The 16,076-nt window shown below is 39.3% G+C and overlaps 1 protein-coding gene across 5 annotated transcripts in view; it reads left to right on the forward strand.

Annotated features, from left to right (window-relative positions):
• LRRC7 (leucine rich repeat containing 7) overlaps positions 1–16,076 on the forward strand; it is a 220,312-nt gene that overhangs the window by 162,958 nt on the left and 41,278 nt on the right. For 3 of the 5 annotated variants that reach the window (XM_072419463.1, XM_072419459.1, XM_072419461.1), the window contains 6 exons: positions 6,047–6,250; positions 6,829–6,951; positions 7,198–7,309; positions 7,453–7,618; positions 9,145–10,804; positions 14,156–14,290. In XM_072419463.1, the coding sequence (XP_072275564.1) occupies positions 6,047–6,250; positions 6,829–6,951; positions 7,198–7,309; positions 7,453–7,618; positions 9,145–10,804; positions 14,156–14,290 (2,400 nt within the window). The remainder of the gene's footprint in view (positions 1–6,046; positions 6,251–6,828; positions 6,952–7,197; positions 7,310–7,452; positions 7,619–9,144; positions 10,805–14,155; positions 14,291–16,076) is intronic. The other 2 variants (XM_072419460.1, XM_072419462.1) reach the window with 2 other exon arrangements.

Raw genomic sequence — 16,076 nt, forward strand, 5'->3', positions numbered from 1 at the left:
GATTTAATAAATCAGGCCCTTTGTCTCCATAATACCAGGTTTGGTTGACTTTCCAGTAAGAATGCCCAGCATGTTTGCCTACTGACAGATTGAAGGGTTAGATGCTCACTATCTGTTCAATGGGAATTGTGGAGACTGTGGTTTGGACCATTCTTCTCTTTAAGTGTGTAATTTCACATATCCTGCAATTCAAATCAAGGAGCTGGAGCTATAGTTGCTGTTGCCTTATATTTAGTTAGTAAACATCAAAAACAATACACAATTTCATTTAATAAAAAAAAATTAGGGCTGATTATTCAGTTTTGAACATAATAAAAAAATTCAAAAACATTTTACATTTTGAAGAGAAAGGCCTTCGTGGGACTGGTTGTGCAGCTAAGAAAAGGAAGCATAAAGAAACCAGGAATAAAGTAAAACTAGATTTTTCTCACGACCCCCAAGAAAAAATATTTTGCCTAGTGTAAAGGTAAATTTGACCTTAGGAGTCTTTGCAAGTACCAATAGGCCACAGGTTTAATCTCTGCATACGTAAAGGCTTCTTTACAGCTATGAAAATGAAATGTAGACTTCCATAGAAGCGAGTTCTAGCAAAATTTAGATTTATTAAACAAGCGCTTGATACATTTTTAAATACTCTATCTAACTGGCTTTAAATATATATCAGTGTTCTCCCCAGCCCTTTTTAGCTGGGCGCACCACCCGGCACTTTTCAATAAGCACCCGGCTGCTTTTGGGTGGTTACTAAAAAGTTGGGTCACATTACCCACCTACAGCTTCTTCCTACCCAGCTTAAAAAAATTCTGAAAATAATATATATAACATTAAATATATAATAGCTTGTTCTTCCAGGGAGTATTCAAATGCCTTAGGGAATCAGAAGTTTCTTCTCTGTTGGAAGAAAAGTGAACTATGCTTTACAGGGCTTCATGTGCATTTCCTTTGAACATCTATGGGTTCAGGTTTCTGAAGTTGTGGATTCCTTATTTATTAATTTTTGACTTTTTGTTGAACTTGATGGACAAGTGTCTTTTTTCATACAGCCATATTCGCTAGAAAGTAGCTATTTTGTTTCAGAGTTGCTAGTAAGGCCACTTTTCGAGAAAGATTAAGTTACCTTTTCAAAGCTATGTAAAAAAGTAAGTACACCCCCATGAGAATGATTGACGTTGGAATAGGAGGATGTAAAATTTCCTCTTCAACAGCACCTACAGATAAAAGTGATATAATTAAATGAAAAATAAAATTTGCATGATGAATTCATTTTAATGATAGAAAATTATGAATATGCAGATTTGTCATGTGGAAAAAGTATCACCACTTTAAATCTTTAAAATTAGAATCAGGTGTTTCAGATTAGATGCCATTGATTAACAACTCCTTAGGCATTATGCAGATGGGCTGTGTTATTTAAACCTCAGATTTTCAGGGTCTGGTATTCTTATTGCGTGTTTGCCAAAAGATGAAGGTTAAAATTCAGTTTTGTATATTTGATCATTTATCAATATCTATATGATTTATTGGTGTGCTGTGGAAAAAGTAAGTACACCCGTGGCTCCATAAGCTTGCATTGCCCCGTCTAACGTTTTCCTATTTAGATACGTTGAAAAAATCAATCATTTCCATGCGGTGTACATACTTTTTACATTCAGAAGACAAAAATAGTAAATCACATTCCAGGTATGAAGCAGCCAACTTCAGAGTGTAATCAACTCGCAAAATATGTGATATATACATATAAATATGTGAATTACCTAGGGCCACCATGTTCTACAGGGCACCAATTGACAGAATGGCATTGGTGCAAGGAAATGGAATTCTGTGCATTTTCAGCCCTCACTTCATATTTGTCAAGGGTCCCCAACTTCTCCAGGGTCCCAGCTGAAAGAATGGCATTGGAGCAAGAAGCTGGAACTCTGTGCATTTGGGGCTTCCAATTCATAATTCCCAAGGGCCCCCAACTTCTCCAGGGTCCCAATTTACTGAACTGCATTGGTGTAGGAAACTGGAATTCTGGCTTTCATTTCATATTTGCCAAAGGTCCACAACATCTCCAGGGTCCCAATTGACTGAATGGCATTGGTGCAGTGAATTTGGAATGCTGTGCATTTGGGGCCCTCACTTCAAATGTACCAAGGTCCCAATCAACAAAATGGCATTGGTGCAGTGTATTTGAGGCTTCCAATTCATAATTCCCAAGGGCCTCCAACTTCTTTGGGGTCCCAATTGACAGAATAGAACTGGTGGTTGGAACTGGAATGCTGCGCAGTTGGGACTCCACATTATCCACTGGGGCCCCCAAATCTAAAGCTATCCCTACTTCCTAAAGCCCCCTACCATAGGGTCATAATGAACGTATAGCTCTTTTGCATCTAGAGATTCTTTTACTTCTATATACTACATTACAAGCAAATCATCCAGGAAGCATCATGCTATTATTTGGTTTTGCAATGACAATCAGTGGCTAAACAGGAAATATAAATTCAGCAGAAGATATTTTGTCATTGGAATTGCCTAGAAATAAAAACTCCTTACATGTTTGCAGTATCCTTTAGACAGAGTTACCCTTTAATTCCTCTGGAGTTTCCTAGGCAACGCATTCCTGCCTAAATCTTCACCGATGCTCTCTTTATTTAAATATAGAATTAATTTTAGAACGTTAAGATATCTAATTGAACACTTCAAGTTAAATACTTCTTTTTTTTCACCTATAACGAGACTCAACAAATTACAGCGACCCAAGAAAACCTCGCTGTTTATGAAATCGTTCTGTGATATAAATAATCAGATAAGTCTTTTATGTGGCTGGGGAAATGAGAGCATATGTAAATTTCAGAATGAACAGAATCTGTGTTAGTGTTAAGTATACTGATTATAAAGACAAAAAATGTTTCCGTCTGAAAATTATCCGTGTACGTTGTGACTCTACAGGATCGGAACGATTGTGTCGCCCTTTAATGAGAGCTTATTTTTAAAGGAACATTCATCTCGAAATTTAGGTTGCCTCATGCTGCAACAATGTAAAAAAAATGTATATTTTAACTTCACATTGCTGCAACGCATGTTAGCCAATGCACCCTAATGCCAGTTGATAAGGACACCCCAATGCACCTGGCCAGAACACAGCAATACAATAAACAGCAGATATAATAGAGCTCACACAGAGTGAGCCACTAAGAAAACTTTAAAACGATATTTTATTTATTAATTTATTTAATCTCCTAATAGTACATACATATGCATACAATTAAGTATCAGATATTCATAACATATCTAAGCTGATAATTTGGTGCATGATTTATAATCACCCTGCACCATATTTAGACAAAAGAAGAGCAGAGTTGCAAGGAACAGGTTAACCGCTGAGAATATTTCCTGTAACTTTGCTCTGATAGCACCTCACTCCAATCATAATTATATGCTGGGGTTAACCCCCTGCCATGCTATCCTCCACTAGGCCGCAGAACTCTTGTAGCTCCATTCGGGTGTTCCTCTGAATTCATCTTTTCTTGTTGAGACTCGGACTCCTAGTGTAATGCGCCTGGGCACACAAACCACAACCAACTCCAGATATCCTTCAATCAGGCTTTATTCAATGTCATAAAGCACAGCAAGGGTTAAGTCCAAACAAGCAAAGTACAAGAGGGTAGGGCAAAGACAGGTCAAGAACAATCCGAGGTCAGGGCTGGCAGCAGGCAGAATGGTCAGTAACAATCCGAGGTCAGGGCAGGCAGAGTTCAAGCAGAGTCAACTTCAGACCAGGTCACTATGGAGATGACAAAAGCAGGCAAACTTAACCAACACAATGACGCACCCAAGCACACTGTGTTCACAGAGGCTTATAGCGGGTGATGGTGTACAGGACAGGCTCACCTTAAATGGCCAATGACCTTGCGCCACCTGGTGCCGTCTGATAGGAGACTCACTGAATCCGGCCGCAGGGAATTCAAACTAACTATGTCCCGCCCCGGGGCGAGGTAACCGAGTGCCACGCCCTCGGGGGGTACAAGAGGGACACATTGTAGCACGCGCACCTCTTCCCACAGCACCCCTAGGACGTGCACTACTTTGCAAATGCAAAGGAGTGCTGAGAGCAGGAGTTTCAGTAACCACATCTGAAGGGATACAAGGGATGCTGCCTGGCTGAACAGTTTGGCCAGGACGGATCCTTCCGCCTGCAGAGAGAGACAAGCTGCGAGCAGAGCAGCAGCCTCGGCCATGCCGCCTGCTACAGCGGCGTCTCCCTCTGTGGCTGGGATCCTCAGGGACACCGCGGGCTCGCAGGACGGGTAAGTTCCTTACACCTAGCCTCTCCTTGAATTTGTTGGCTGATAACGTATCCTAACTGCACCATCAAACATATGTGGCACATCAATGTCTACCTCTCCCGAAGAAGCTGAATAGCGAAACGCGTTGGGTACTGAGATTGCCCCTCTCTTGCCTAAATATGGCACAGGATGATTATGAAGCATGCACCAAATATGAGCCTAGATATGATGTTATGAATATTTGATACTTGGTTTTATGCATATGTTTGTGCTATTAGGCAATTCTTCACCCTGAATGAATAAACTATTAAACTGACACTTTTTATATATATATATATATATATATATATATATATATAAATGTTTATTGAGAAACAAGCACGATTATACAATTACACCTTTTACAAAATATTACATTTAAACTGTGTACATCTAACATGAGAAATGCGGGGTTAGATATACATTGAACTTCACATAGCGAACCCCTGTAATTGTTTTTTTTTACCATTTTGTATGATAAACAGGGAAAACAAAAATAAAAGAGGGAAGAAAAAAAGGGGGGGGGGGAGATCATCGGCAATCCATCATCAAGAAAAGATGCCATTTACTTTCCACACTATATAAAACTCCAATATGTTTTGGATCAACCTGTTCACCCGGTCGTGGTTGGAGGTAGCAACCTACCAAACTCCAGAGTTGTACAATACAGAATCCAGTAAAACATGGTTGGAGAGAACTTCTCTGCCTTTCCAGTTCCTAGTGTCAATAATTCCTCCATAATGTAGATGTCTTGCACTCTAGCCATTGACCAACAGTTGGGGGGTTCTCCTGTTTCCAACATGCTGGTGTACACGCCTTAGCAACATTAAGCAAATGGCGCAAGATTGAGTGTTTATACCTTTTTCTAGACATATTGAAAACATAATGAAGACCCAACTCCGGTCTGTTTGTTATGTCAATGCCCGTAAGTTCATGTAAAATTTCAGCGACTTTTTTCCAATAACTCGCCAACACAGGACACTCCTAAAAAATGTGCAGAAGCGTGCCCAAAGCAGCTTTGCATCTCCAGCACCTATCATCAGTGTGAAGTTATATTTTCGCAAGTTTAGCGGGTGTTCTGTACCAGCAGGTCAGCAGTTTGTAGTTAGTCTCTTGGTACTTGTTACTGATAGCAGCCTTATGTCCGGTATTGACTAGATGAGGGCCCATCGTATGGTCGTCTGCAGTTCAATAAACAAGTTTGGCTTATCCAGGATGTCCGAGATGTCCTCGGAAATTCCTGGCATACCCGAGTCTCTAAGATATTCCACTATCCTGTCTACTGGCCTAGAAGAACCTGTAGGAACATTGTCTGTCTTCAAGGACCCTGTAGAGTCTTTAATACTAGGTATGAATGTTGTTGCTCTTTTTTAAACTGACACTTAACTCCTTTGCAACAAACTATCATTGTCCTAGAGGTTGGGAACTCCCACTATTGGTACAATGAACCTTCCCTGGTAAAAATTCTCCAGGTCTACTACAATCTATGTTGCTATATGTCAATATGAATGCGTCAGTAGTCCTAGGCACGTGGGGAACTTGCGTATTCTAATGCAAACAACACCCATCAAAAAGTCTATATTCTTGACCATGAAAGTGCTTGTTGCAGTATTGTGACTGATGTGCTACTTTATGACTGATCAAGCTACTATCTCCTGGTACCTATTCAGATCTTTTATACAGGTTCACTTTAAAGCTACATTTTTAAAAGTATTTTAAATGCTATACTTCTTGCAATTCAGGTTGAGATCAATTTGAAGAGGTATCCAACCCCATATCCAGAAGATCTAAAGAACATGGTAAAGTCAGTCCAGAACATGGTGGGGAAAAGTCATAGCTCCTCTCTGGAGAATTCTATTCCAACTCCTACACCAAGCTCGGAGCAAAACCTCAAGGAAAAATATGAGCATAAGTGGCCTATGTCCGCTAAGGAGATGAAATCGGAGGTAAATAGACAATTGCTTTCAAAACCTACTAGCTTTTTGCATTAAAATATGATTTGGCCCAAAACTTTTGTAAAGTTTCAAAAAAGTTAATTTGCAGGCACCTTTCGAAAACTGTAAGTCTTGGTGCTAGTCCTAAAAACTGAGAGGAGTGGAGTTGGGTTGTTGAAAAGTGTGTGCTGAGTTGCCTTGGCAAATATGCCTAGGCTAATAATGGATCCTCAAGATTTTTATGTTAAGTTTATGTTAAGCCCTGTCTCTTCCCACCATCTATCCAAAGCCTCTTCTGCCCATTGGCTTTTACAAAAAAAAATGACAAAGTTTGAGTGTAGGGATGGCAAAGATCCAAGAGTCATGGAATTGGATCTCATCTTGGGGAATAGTCAAGGCTTAGGCACAGTCTTGGCCTAGTATCATTAGTGGTTGAAAAGGGCTACAAAAATCAATTAAAACATTACTCCACCTCTGATACTATTGAACCATTTGGGGTGAGATTCCTTTTTTGAACTCATTATTAGTATGTAAGAATAAAACAGTTTCATGTCACACTTTTTTGTTCTAACACAATATTGCACATTCAGGTGTCAAACAGGGAACATAAAGAATTCCAGAAGAGCCAAATGTCTGAATCGGGTAATATCCGCAGTTATTCTTTGGACGTCCCTAAAAGGAAGGAAAAAGAAGAGCATCCAGAAAGATCTGAGGTACCTAACTTTTTCATTGAAATACAGAACCCCCCAACTTGTCCCCCGCTACTAGGACTCATTGCAGGTACATTTGGTGACTTCGGCTAAAGTAGCATAGTTCTGGTGATCTTTGAGACCTTTTGGGCCCTGGTGAGGAGAGATGACCAGTTACACCCAAAGTCCTTGGATGGTTGAGATTTTCCCCCTATTTTAAGATGAACAAGCATGGTGCAGGACAATCAAAAAAGATCTCTGTCTTTTCAGGAGCCCTTTGGACATCGCCCAACAGAAATGCGAATGGCCGAACTCCGTCCCTCATTAATCGAGGCACCACTGTACCCTCCGAAACTGGTTCTTCTAGGAAAAGATAAAAAAGGTTGGCTTGCCTTACTTTTTTTCATACCTTTTTATTATATGGCTCTTTTCATATCAAAACAAGCTGATAAGTAACTTTAACTAGTAGGAATTTAAACATTATCAAGCAATTATTCTGTTTAAGGATGCGTTTCATTCCCACAGAGTCTACAGATGAGTCGGAGGTAGATAAACACCATCACAACAGTGTGTCTTCAGGGACCTACTCCGACTATTCTCCTTCACAGGCATCATCAGGATCCTCAAACGCACGTGTCAAAGTGCAGATATCAGCTAAGGAGGCAGTAAATAGCTCATTGTGGGGTAACAGGTTTGTTAAATCTTCATATTTTATTAGTGATGTGTGCAGAATGAAAATCGGAAATGTTCCAAAAAAAATATCCCCAGACCATTGATTTGGAAGAAATTGGCCTTGACGGCCTATTATTAAACACAACATTTGTATGTTTAAAACTGTATATTTAAAATTCACATCAACAACTCCCATAACAAAGCCGAATTTTCAAAACAACATTGTCCACCTTTAAACTAGTGGATCCTCTTGCTCCTAGGCGCACCTCTCGGCATCTTGAACCAAACCAGTGCGGCAGACCCTTAGCTTCCTGAACCTCTGTCAACCTTTTAACACCACTGCTTTAGGAGGTGCTACACCTATGGAAGGTCCTCCCACCACCATGAAAGTCACTACCATTCTGCCCCCAAGGAACCCAAATCAACCACCTCTTAAAACTACTCACACCAGGGAGAGAGAGAAGCTGTCCAGGTTCTTCTTAATTGAATGTTCCTTCTTCTTACTTCCCCCCTTATATACTCTTTTCCTCCACTCCTTTCCATCCCTTATAGTTTACTTTGCCCTTTGACTTCTTCTTGACCTCTGTGCATGTCCGCTTCCCCAGCGCACCAAGTGATGGCCGCCAATTCCCCCTGTTAATAGGCTCCATTTTTTAGGGAGAGGACTTAAACATAAAACAGCAAGATCACTAAATGCTAAATTTGCAATGTAAAACCCTCCTTCTAATATAATAACATCATAACCCAGGAGCTATCATTCTATATGGAGCACCTTTTTCCAGTACTGGAGGAGTAGTGTAAAAACCCCAGCCACTGCTGCACGGAATGCAAACTGAGCAATATGTACTGTAACTATTAGTAAAACTGATAGGGGGTGAGATTTACTGTCTTTTGCTGCACCAAATAGAGTATGGACAGTATGCCATGTCTTTAGGACAGTGTGGATCTATTTCTGTAGCAGTCGATATTGAAACTGCCAAGATGATTAATAGTTTGGTGTGATGATTATCATTCTTTTTCCACCCTTCATACTTGTCACAAATGCTCCTTGAGCATCAGACATAAATAGCCTTACATGTGAGACAGATTACCCAATCAAAAGCTATCTAAGCAAAAACAGAGGATTAAAATTGAAAAAAAAGCTTAGATAAATGTGTGTGGGAGCAAAGAATAAGGTACAGTACATACACCTTATTCCCTCCCCCCTAAAAAACTAAACAGGTAACCCTGTGCTGTGCAAGGAATACTCTTAACTGCAGTTGTGCTTAAACCAAATGACCAATCTGGAATATGACATTGCATCTCTAATCAATTAAAACCCAAATTGAAAATTGTTACCTCTCAGGGCATTTAACTTGCTAAGATATTGGTGAAAGAGAGGGCTAAATATTGTAAGCCATAGGGTCTCAAGCCCACAGATGTCTAAATTAAACTGAAGTAATTGATTGTTGTTTGATTTACACTTTTATACTTTTATTCATGCACAATATAAACTAAAACATTTTTTAAACTCATGATGTAACACTTCTTTTTCCTTTTTCTTAGGCTAACTCAGTCCTTCCCACAGCAGATAGAATCAAAGCCATTATTGAGCCAGCGGGAAACGGCACCCATGGGCAATCTACAGCAACGAAATGACCGGCAGAACCTCAACGACTCATTCACTGAGAATTGGAACAACAGTTCACATTACGATAACACTGGATTTGTAGCTGAGGAAAACACAGTGGACAGTTCAGGAGGTAATCCAATGCTGAATTCGAAATCAAGAAGTACATCAGCTCATGGAAGACGGCCGTTGATCAGGCAGGATCGAATTGTTGGCATTCCTTTGGAGCTTGAGCAGCCAACGCAAAGAAACACTCAAGAATCTGATGTATCTCCTAGTAACCCTTGGCAAAATTGGACTAGAACTCCCAGTCCATTTGAAGACAGAACGGCTTTTCCTTCTAAACTTGAAACTACCCCTGTAAACAGTCCATTGCCAGAAAGGAAAGAACATAAGCCACAGTCCTTAGAGAACCCAAACACATTCTCCTCAACTCCACCTTGGGAATTTCATGATACAGGCTCCAATCGAAACATTGGGAATGTATTTTCACATGGCCACTGTCGCCCAGAGTCTGCCAAAAATACCATATCGGTGAGCAAGAGTACAGAAAGGCTTTCGCCACTCATGAAGGACTTGAAGACGGGCAGGTTTAAAAAGTCTCAGAGTATAGATGAAATAGACATTGGTGCATTCAAGGTCTACAATATACCTTTGCAAAACTATGATCCTAGAAATATCATGCAAGGAAGCCATGACAGACCTGATTTGGGAATGATGCAGGAGCACAGTATGTCTAGAAGTCAATCTGTGCCAATGCTTGATGATGAATTATTGGGTTATGGAACCAGCAGAGGACAGCAACAGAAACCCGTTGCAAAAAAAGTGTATCAGTTTGACCAAAGTTTTAACCCGCAGGGTGCAGTTGAAGTTAAACAGGAAAAGAGAGTACCGCCTCCATTCTCATATAACCCTGACTACTCTTCACAGCAAACAAAAACCATGGCTAAAGACTTGATCAGTCCAAGAGCCTATAGGGGATACCCACCAATGGAACAAATGTTCTCCTTTTCTCAACCCTCAGTCAATGAAAATTCTATTCCACCTCAGTTTACAAGTCAAACTTCAAGGCCGGGGTTTTTGAAAAGAGCAGATTCATTGGTAAGTGCCACCGAGATGTCTATGTATAGGAGAGTGAGTGAGCCTCATGAAATCCCTCAGACAGATCGGTACGGCAGGGCACCCTTCCTCGGGGCTATTGAACGACAAAGCAGCATGTCAGTGGCTGAATCCCAGTTCTTGAAAAGAAATGGTCGGTACGACGATGACCATACTTCATATCCAGACATGAAACCTCAAGGAAGCAGTTATCAAGTGAAAACCTTGACGCAGAGGAGGCCATTGTCCGCCAGAAGTTACAGCACAGAAACTTATGGAACTGCTCAAACACGACCTGTTTCTGCAAGGCCAACAATGGCAGCGCTTCTGGAAAAGATACCATCTGATTACAATTTGCTGAACTATGGTGACAAGTCATCAGACGGTGAAATGAAGGCACGGCAAAACCAGGGAAAAGTAGATGACGGCTGTAACAAAATGCCACCGGACTGGAGACAACAGCTACTTAGACACATAGAAGCTAGAAGATTGGACAGGGTATGGTCACATATTTGTATATGATTATTTTTTTCTATACCTTCAAAAACAGAAGATGGTAATGGATTTATAACATTGCTTTAATGAGATCCATAACTCGTCAGCACATGCAATATAATGGTTTTACATTTTGATAACTCTAGATGCCCAACGTTAAGAAAAAAATAAGGACCAAATGTTGGATCTTCTAACTTCCCAAGTCACATTTCCACTAACTGCACAGTTAAATCATCGCATTGTCCAAAAGTTATTCTTCATATTTGAGCCTCTTTAAGAGAGACTTATGTGTAATCTTGGCCTTGGAAGCCCAGTTGGTAGCCATTTAATACATGGCGTATATGAATTCACTGGATGTAGGCAATGGAAGATCCAGTTTTTTTAGATTTCCTTGCACAAAATTGGGTATTTTCCCCAAAACGATTTTTCATCCCATTCACTTAGCAAAGTAAAAAAACTTTTGCAAGGTGATCATTTATGCTTCTAGGCAAACAGCCAAAACTATTATAGTAAATCATTCCTTTTGGCTCTCCTACCTATTATTTATTATTATTAAGTTGTAAGTGAACAAGGATAGAAGTAGTTTCTCAAAAGAACCTTGGAAATCCATCAGGGTACAAGGTTTTCATTTTTCAAGAAACCACTTAGACTACATACACACGTTCAATAATTGTCATTGAAAAGGTTCTTTCATGATCCTTTCCAACGACAAAAGACTGAACGAGCTCTGTACATACAGCGCCATTCTGCTCTATGGAGAGGGAAGAGGGGAGAATGACAGAGCAGCACCTTGCTGCGCTCTCTCCCCTTCACTTCTAATACAATTGTTTGCCGTTCGTGGATCCACCAGGATGGATCCATGAATGACAAACAACGAGTGTTGTACACATGCCAGATTCTTGTCCGATACTAGCCCTGAGGTGACTATCGGATGAGATTCATCTGACTTGTGTACGTAGCCTTAGAAAAACAAAAAAGGAAATTGCAGATCTACAATACACAAAAGCTTTGAGTTTGAATGCACATAAGTTGTTACTTTTAACTTTGTTGCCTTTGAGGACCACAGGAATACCACCTGATGCTAATGAATTTTGTTTCGGCATTTTACTGCCATTTTCTGATGTGTTTTTGATATTTTAATTTTCAGTGTTTTGACATAAAGCTGGTTAGTGAATACTTTTTTACACTATACAATCATGATCCAATGATTAGTTCTATTTTTCATGGTTTAGGGTGTAACACAACAAATAGAAGGCATATGGCTTGACATGCCATTATAAATCCTCCCTCACTCAAAAAATATAGATTTCTTTAACCTCTTTTAAATATAATGGGCAGAGCCATTATTACATCAAAATATGCTTCAATTGTCAACCATGGCTACCATACAAGAGTTGGCAAAGTTACTTCCTACAATCAGTCATAGAAATCTTTTTTTTCCAACATTATGGAATTCCAGTCATTTTATTCCTTATTCAAACAAAATATGAGCCCTTCTAGGAAAAAAAATTAGGGGGCAGCCTAATAGTACATTCACTAAGCCTGCAATGATGATGATTATGGTAATGATATTTCACCAAACCTTCCCCATAAAAGTCATGGTTTTGAATATCACTTAAATCTTATACTGTTATGCCTACCAATCCATGGCAGTACTGTAATTGACCATCATTTTTATGATGGGCTTTGGATTTCTGTTTAGTTGATAATTAGGTATCTTTATGTCTAAACGGAATAGCACAAAGCCAAGCTTCCTAAAACTGGTCATCAGATGTGACATGAAAAGCTTTTAAAATATTTACCACAAGGCACACAAGTTGGCCTCCTTTCTGGTCATACAGTTGTCTTGGATGGGTCTTGGCCAGTTTTCTGTACTGAAAATGATTTCTAGTAAAGCGTATCTGAATCAAAAACTTACTAGTGTTTGTGTTAGATATGGTGAAGATTGGTTAAAAGCCTTGTAAGTTGTTTTTATCTGTTTTCCTCTTAAAGGATGGTTCTCGTAGAACCAACAAAAAAGAAGAAGAAACACTTCAATAGTACTGGGAAATTCCCTCCCAAAGAATTTTCACTGGAGAAAATGTCCCCTCTTTTTTATATGACAACCTAAAGTGTTGGATTTTCCCTCACCTTCAGTCCTGACAATGGGCACCATTGAAAAAAAGTGAAGGTTATTTTACCCAATAGAGACAGACAGATAGCAACAAAATCACAGATGTACTAAACCCTCACCACTGTATAAAAAACCTCAAAATGTCTTTAGATAAATTCTAACCCCACATGAATGCACAGTTTGATTGGCCCAGGTGCCGATGATGGGGGGTAAGCTGTCTCGGTATAGGTTGTCAGGCAGGAGTTTGCTCAAAAATAAGTTTGCCTTTTGTATTTAAAACCTAACTCCAGATAAATTACAAAGCTACCCATGCAGTAAGACCCCCACCACTGCAATATCAAATTATCATTTTTAGCAGGATACAAGTAAAATGGGATCTTCACATATCTCTTCCCTTGTTCTTCTTCCTTCTTTTGTCCCCCAAAGCCACTTCTCCAATGTGCTGTGTCCAGTGATCACAGGCTTCTAAAGTCATTTCAGGGACCGGTAATAAAGAATTTTACCGGAGAACTTCCCTGCTCACAACCCGAAATGTTAAAGAAAAGAGAGGGGTACCAGCTGCCCGGGTAGGAATGGATGAGATAAGTTAAAATTCCTTTTTACTGTTACCCTGGGCAGTTCACCCTCAAAAAAATTACTTTGGCCAAAACTACTATTTTTGTATCAAGTTAACTCCAGCCCGTAAATAAGCAAGGAACTCCAGGATTCTAGCACCGAAGTATTAGCGCTAGAGATCCCAACTCCACCCATCTGCCATGATCATTAACCCAGCAGTGCTGGAGGAGCCCATGGCAAGGGCACATTTGTAATATACCTGGAGTTAGTCCTCAACCTTCACAACTTCTCCTAACTGCCATTCTCCAATATTATAAAAAAGGAATCTTATAGAAAATAATTATGCAACAAAGCATCCGCTTCTATCCTGAACTGTTCTACCAGTGAGTCATTGGCTCCAACTTTTTCTGTTTGTACAATTTTAAGATTTCATGATTAACAGAACACACTCATGGTTTTTGCAGGCAGTTAAACAGAATGGATCTCTCTATGTCAGTTCTGTAAGTGTATTGGTCTTTCTTGTATTATGTATCTGTGTAAAATATGCTTTGTCTGCAAGCCTGGGGGCCCAGAATGTGCTTCACAAGTGTATCTCTGTGGGCTTTCTTTTGCTATGTTGTTCATATTTCCCTGTCAGTTCAGCATGTATGTTCATACCTTGTCATCGCATTGTCTCCTCCATTCAGAATGCCGCTTATAAGCACAACACTATTAACCTTGGCATGCTGCACTCAGGATCGCTCGCGGGCATGCATGGTGGCAAAAGCATGAGTTATACTATGCATCCGTCAGCTCACTACCAAGACATACCTCTCTACAACGTAAGTATGTTGGGCCACTCAGATAACCCCTTTTGTTTTCTGTGTTCCCTTTTTCTTAAAGGATCAGTCCAATTTCTAGGTAGATGCTGATTTCTGCTTCCTAAATTTTTAATAGGCTCCAGTGCTGAAATTTCCACCCAGCAAATTGTGGCTCCATACCCACCTACATGGCTGTAATGTAGCCAATTTAAAGTATGCAGAATCCATCTGGGGTGGGGTAATAACATGGTTTATCCTTGAATAGCCATGTTACAAGAATTCTGCTGGGAATATTTCACCATGGAGTGATTATAAAAGAAGTAGATATTGTTAGCACATGCCATTTAACTTGCCATTTGCCACACAGTACTGAAATATCTACTTGGCCTCATCCTCGAAGGACTAGCCTGGCCAAATATTATATTTCAGCTCCAAATACCGACCTTAAATTAGCTTCTTATACATTGGTGAGGCATCTGAACCCAATGCCCATGAGTTCCCAGCTCTGCCCATCTGGCTTGATCATTATGGGAAACTTAATCTCAACACTTAGCTTTCTTTTAAATAATTTCCTACATCTACAGATGCAAAGCCAGGAACTTTGCAGCAGATATCCTACCTTTGTTCCCTAAGAGCTACAAGAAGCCAGTCCCATTGATTCCCCAAAAAACTGAAATGTTGTGTTTGGAGTGGACTGACCTATAAAATCAATGTATATGTGTGTTTTTGTATTGTTTTCTAACTTCCTTTCAGAGCAGCACCATTTTTTTAGTATTTCAGCTTTGCCAGTGGCCACATGTTAATCAAAGACAATTTCTAGTGTACTTTGTCCTTTCACTCCAAAAGGCTTTTTGAGAAATAGCATCCAGTCACATGGAAGCTGTTCCTGCAGGCCATCAGAACAAACCAGGACTTCCATTAGTCAACCCAAGACATATTTCTTCATTAGTTTCAGGCCAGTGAAAGCCGCTAATAAATATAGAAAGATGACATACATGATGTGAAGTAGGATTTCATCCGCAAAGATATTTAGTGAATTAATACCAAATGGAGATAGATAGACAGATAGATATAGATAGATCCTGTTTAATAATAGTAATATTAGATAGATAGATAGATAGATAGATAGATAGATAGATAGATAGATAATATATATGGGAAAGAAAAGAAAGATAGAAAATCCACATACATACACATTTGATAGATACAGAAAAGGTAGATGGAAACAGACATACATAAAAAATATATATGGAAATGAAAAGGAAGATAGATTTTTTTCTGGATAGATATATATAGATAGGCAGAATAAGGAGAGGATAGGAGAATAATAGATAGATAGATAGAAAGAAAGAAACATACATAATATATATGGAAGAGAAAAGGAACATAGATACTAAGTAGATAGATATAGAAATAGTAGGTAAAGAGGATAGGAAAAGGAAAGAAAGAAAGAAGAGAAGAAAAGTAACAGATAGAAGGAGAGATTATAGAGGTAAATAGATATAGTATAGGTAGAAAGAAACATACATACCTTATATATATGGAAAATAGAAGGAAGATAGATTTTTTCTGGATATATATATAGATAGGCAGAATAAGGAGAGGATAGAAGAATAATATAGATAGATAGATAGATAGATAGATAGATAGATAGATAGATAGATAGATAGAAAGAAAACAGAAACATACATAATATATATGGAAGAGAAAAGGAACATAGATGCTAACTGGATAGATATAGAAATAGTAGGTAAAGAGGATAGGAAAAGGAAAGAAAGAAAGATTTATAGATAGATTAGTTAGTGTA

This window comes from Pyxicephalus adspersus, chromosome 8 (genome assembly GCF_032062135.1).
Source record: "Pyxicephalus adspersus chromosome 8, UCB_Pads_2.0, whole genome shotgun sequence".
Taxonomy (NCBI): domain Eukaryota; kingdom Metazoa; phylum Chordata; class Amphibia; order Anura; family Pyxicephalidae; genus Pyxicephalus; species Pyxicephalus adspersus.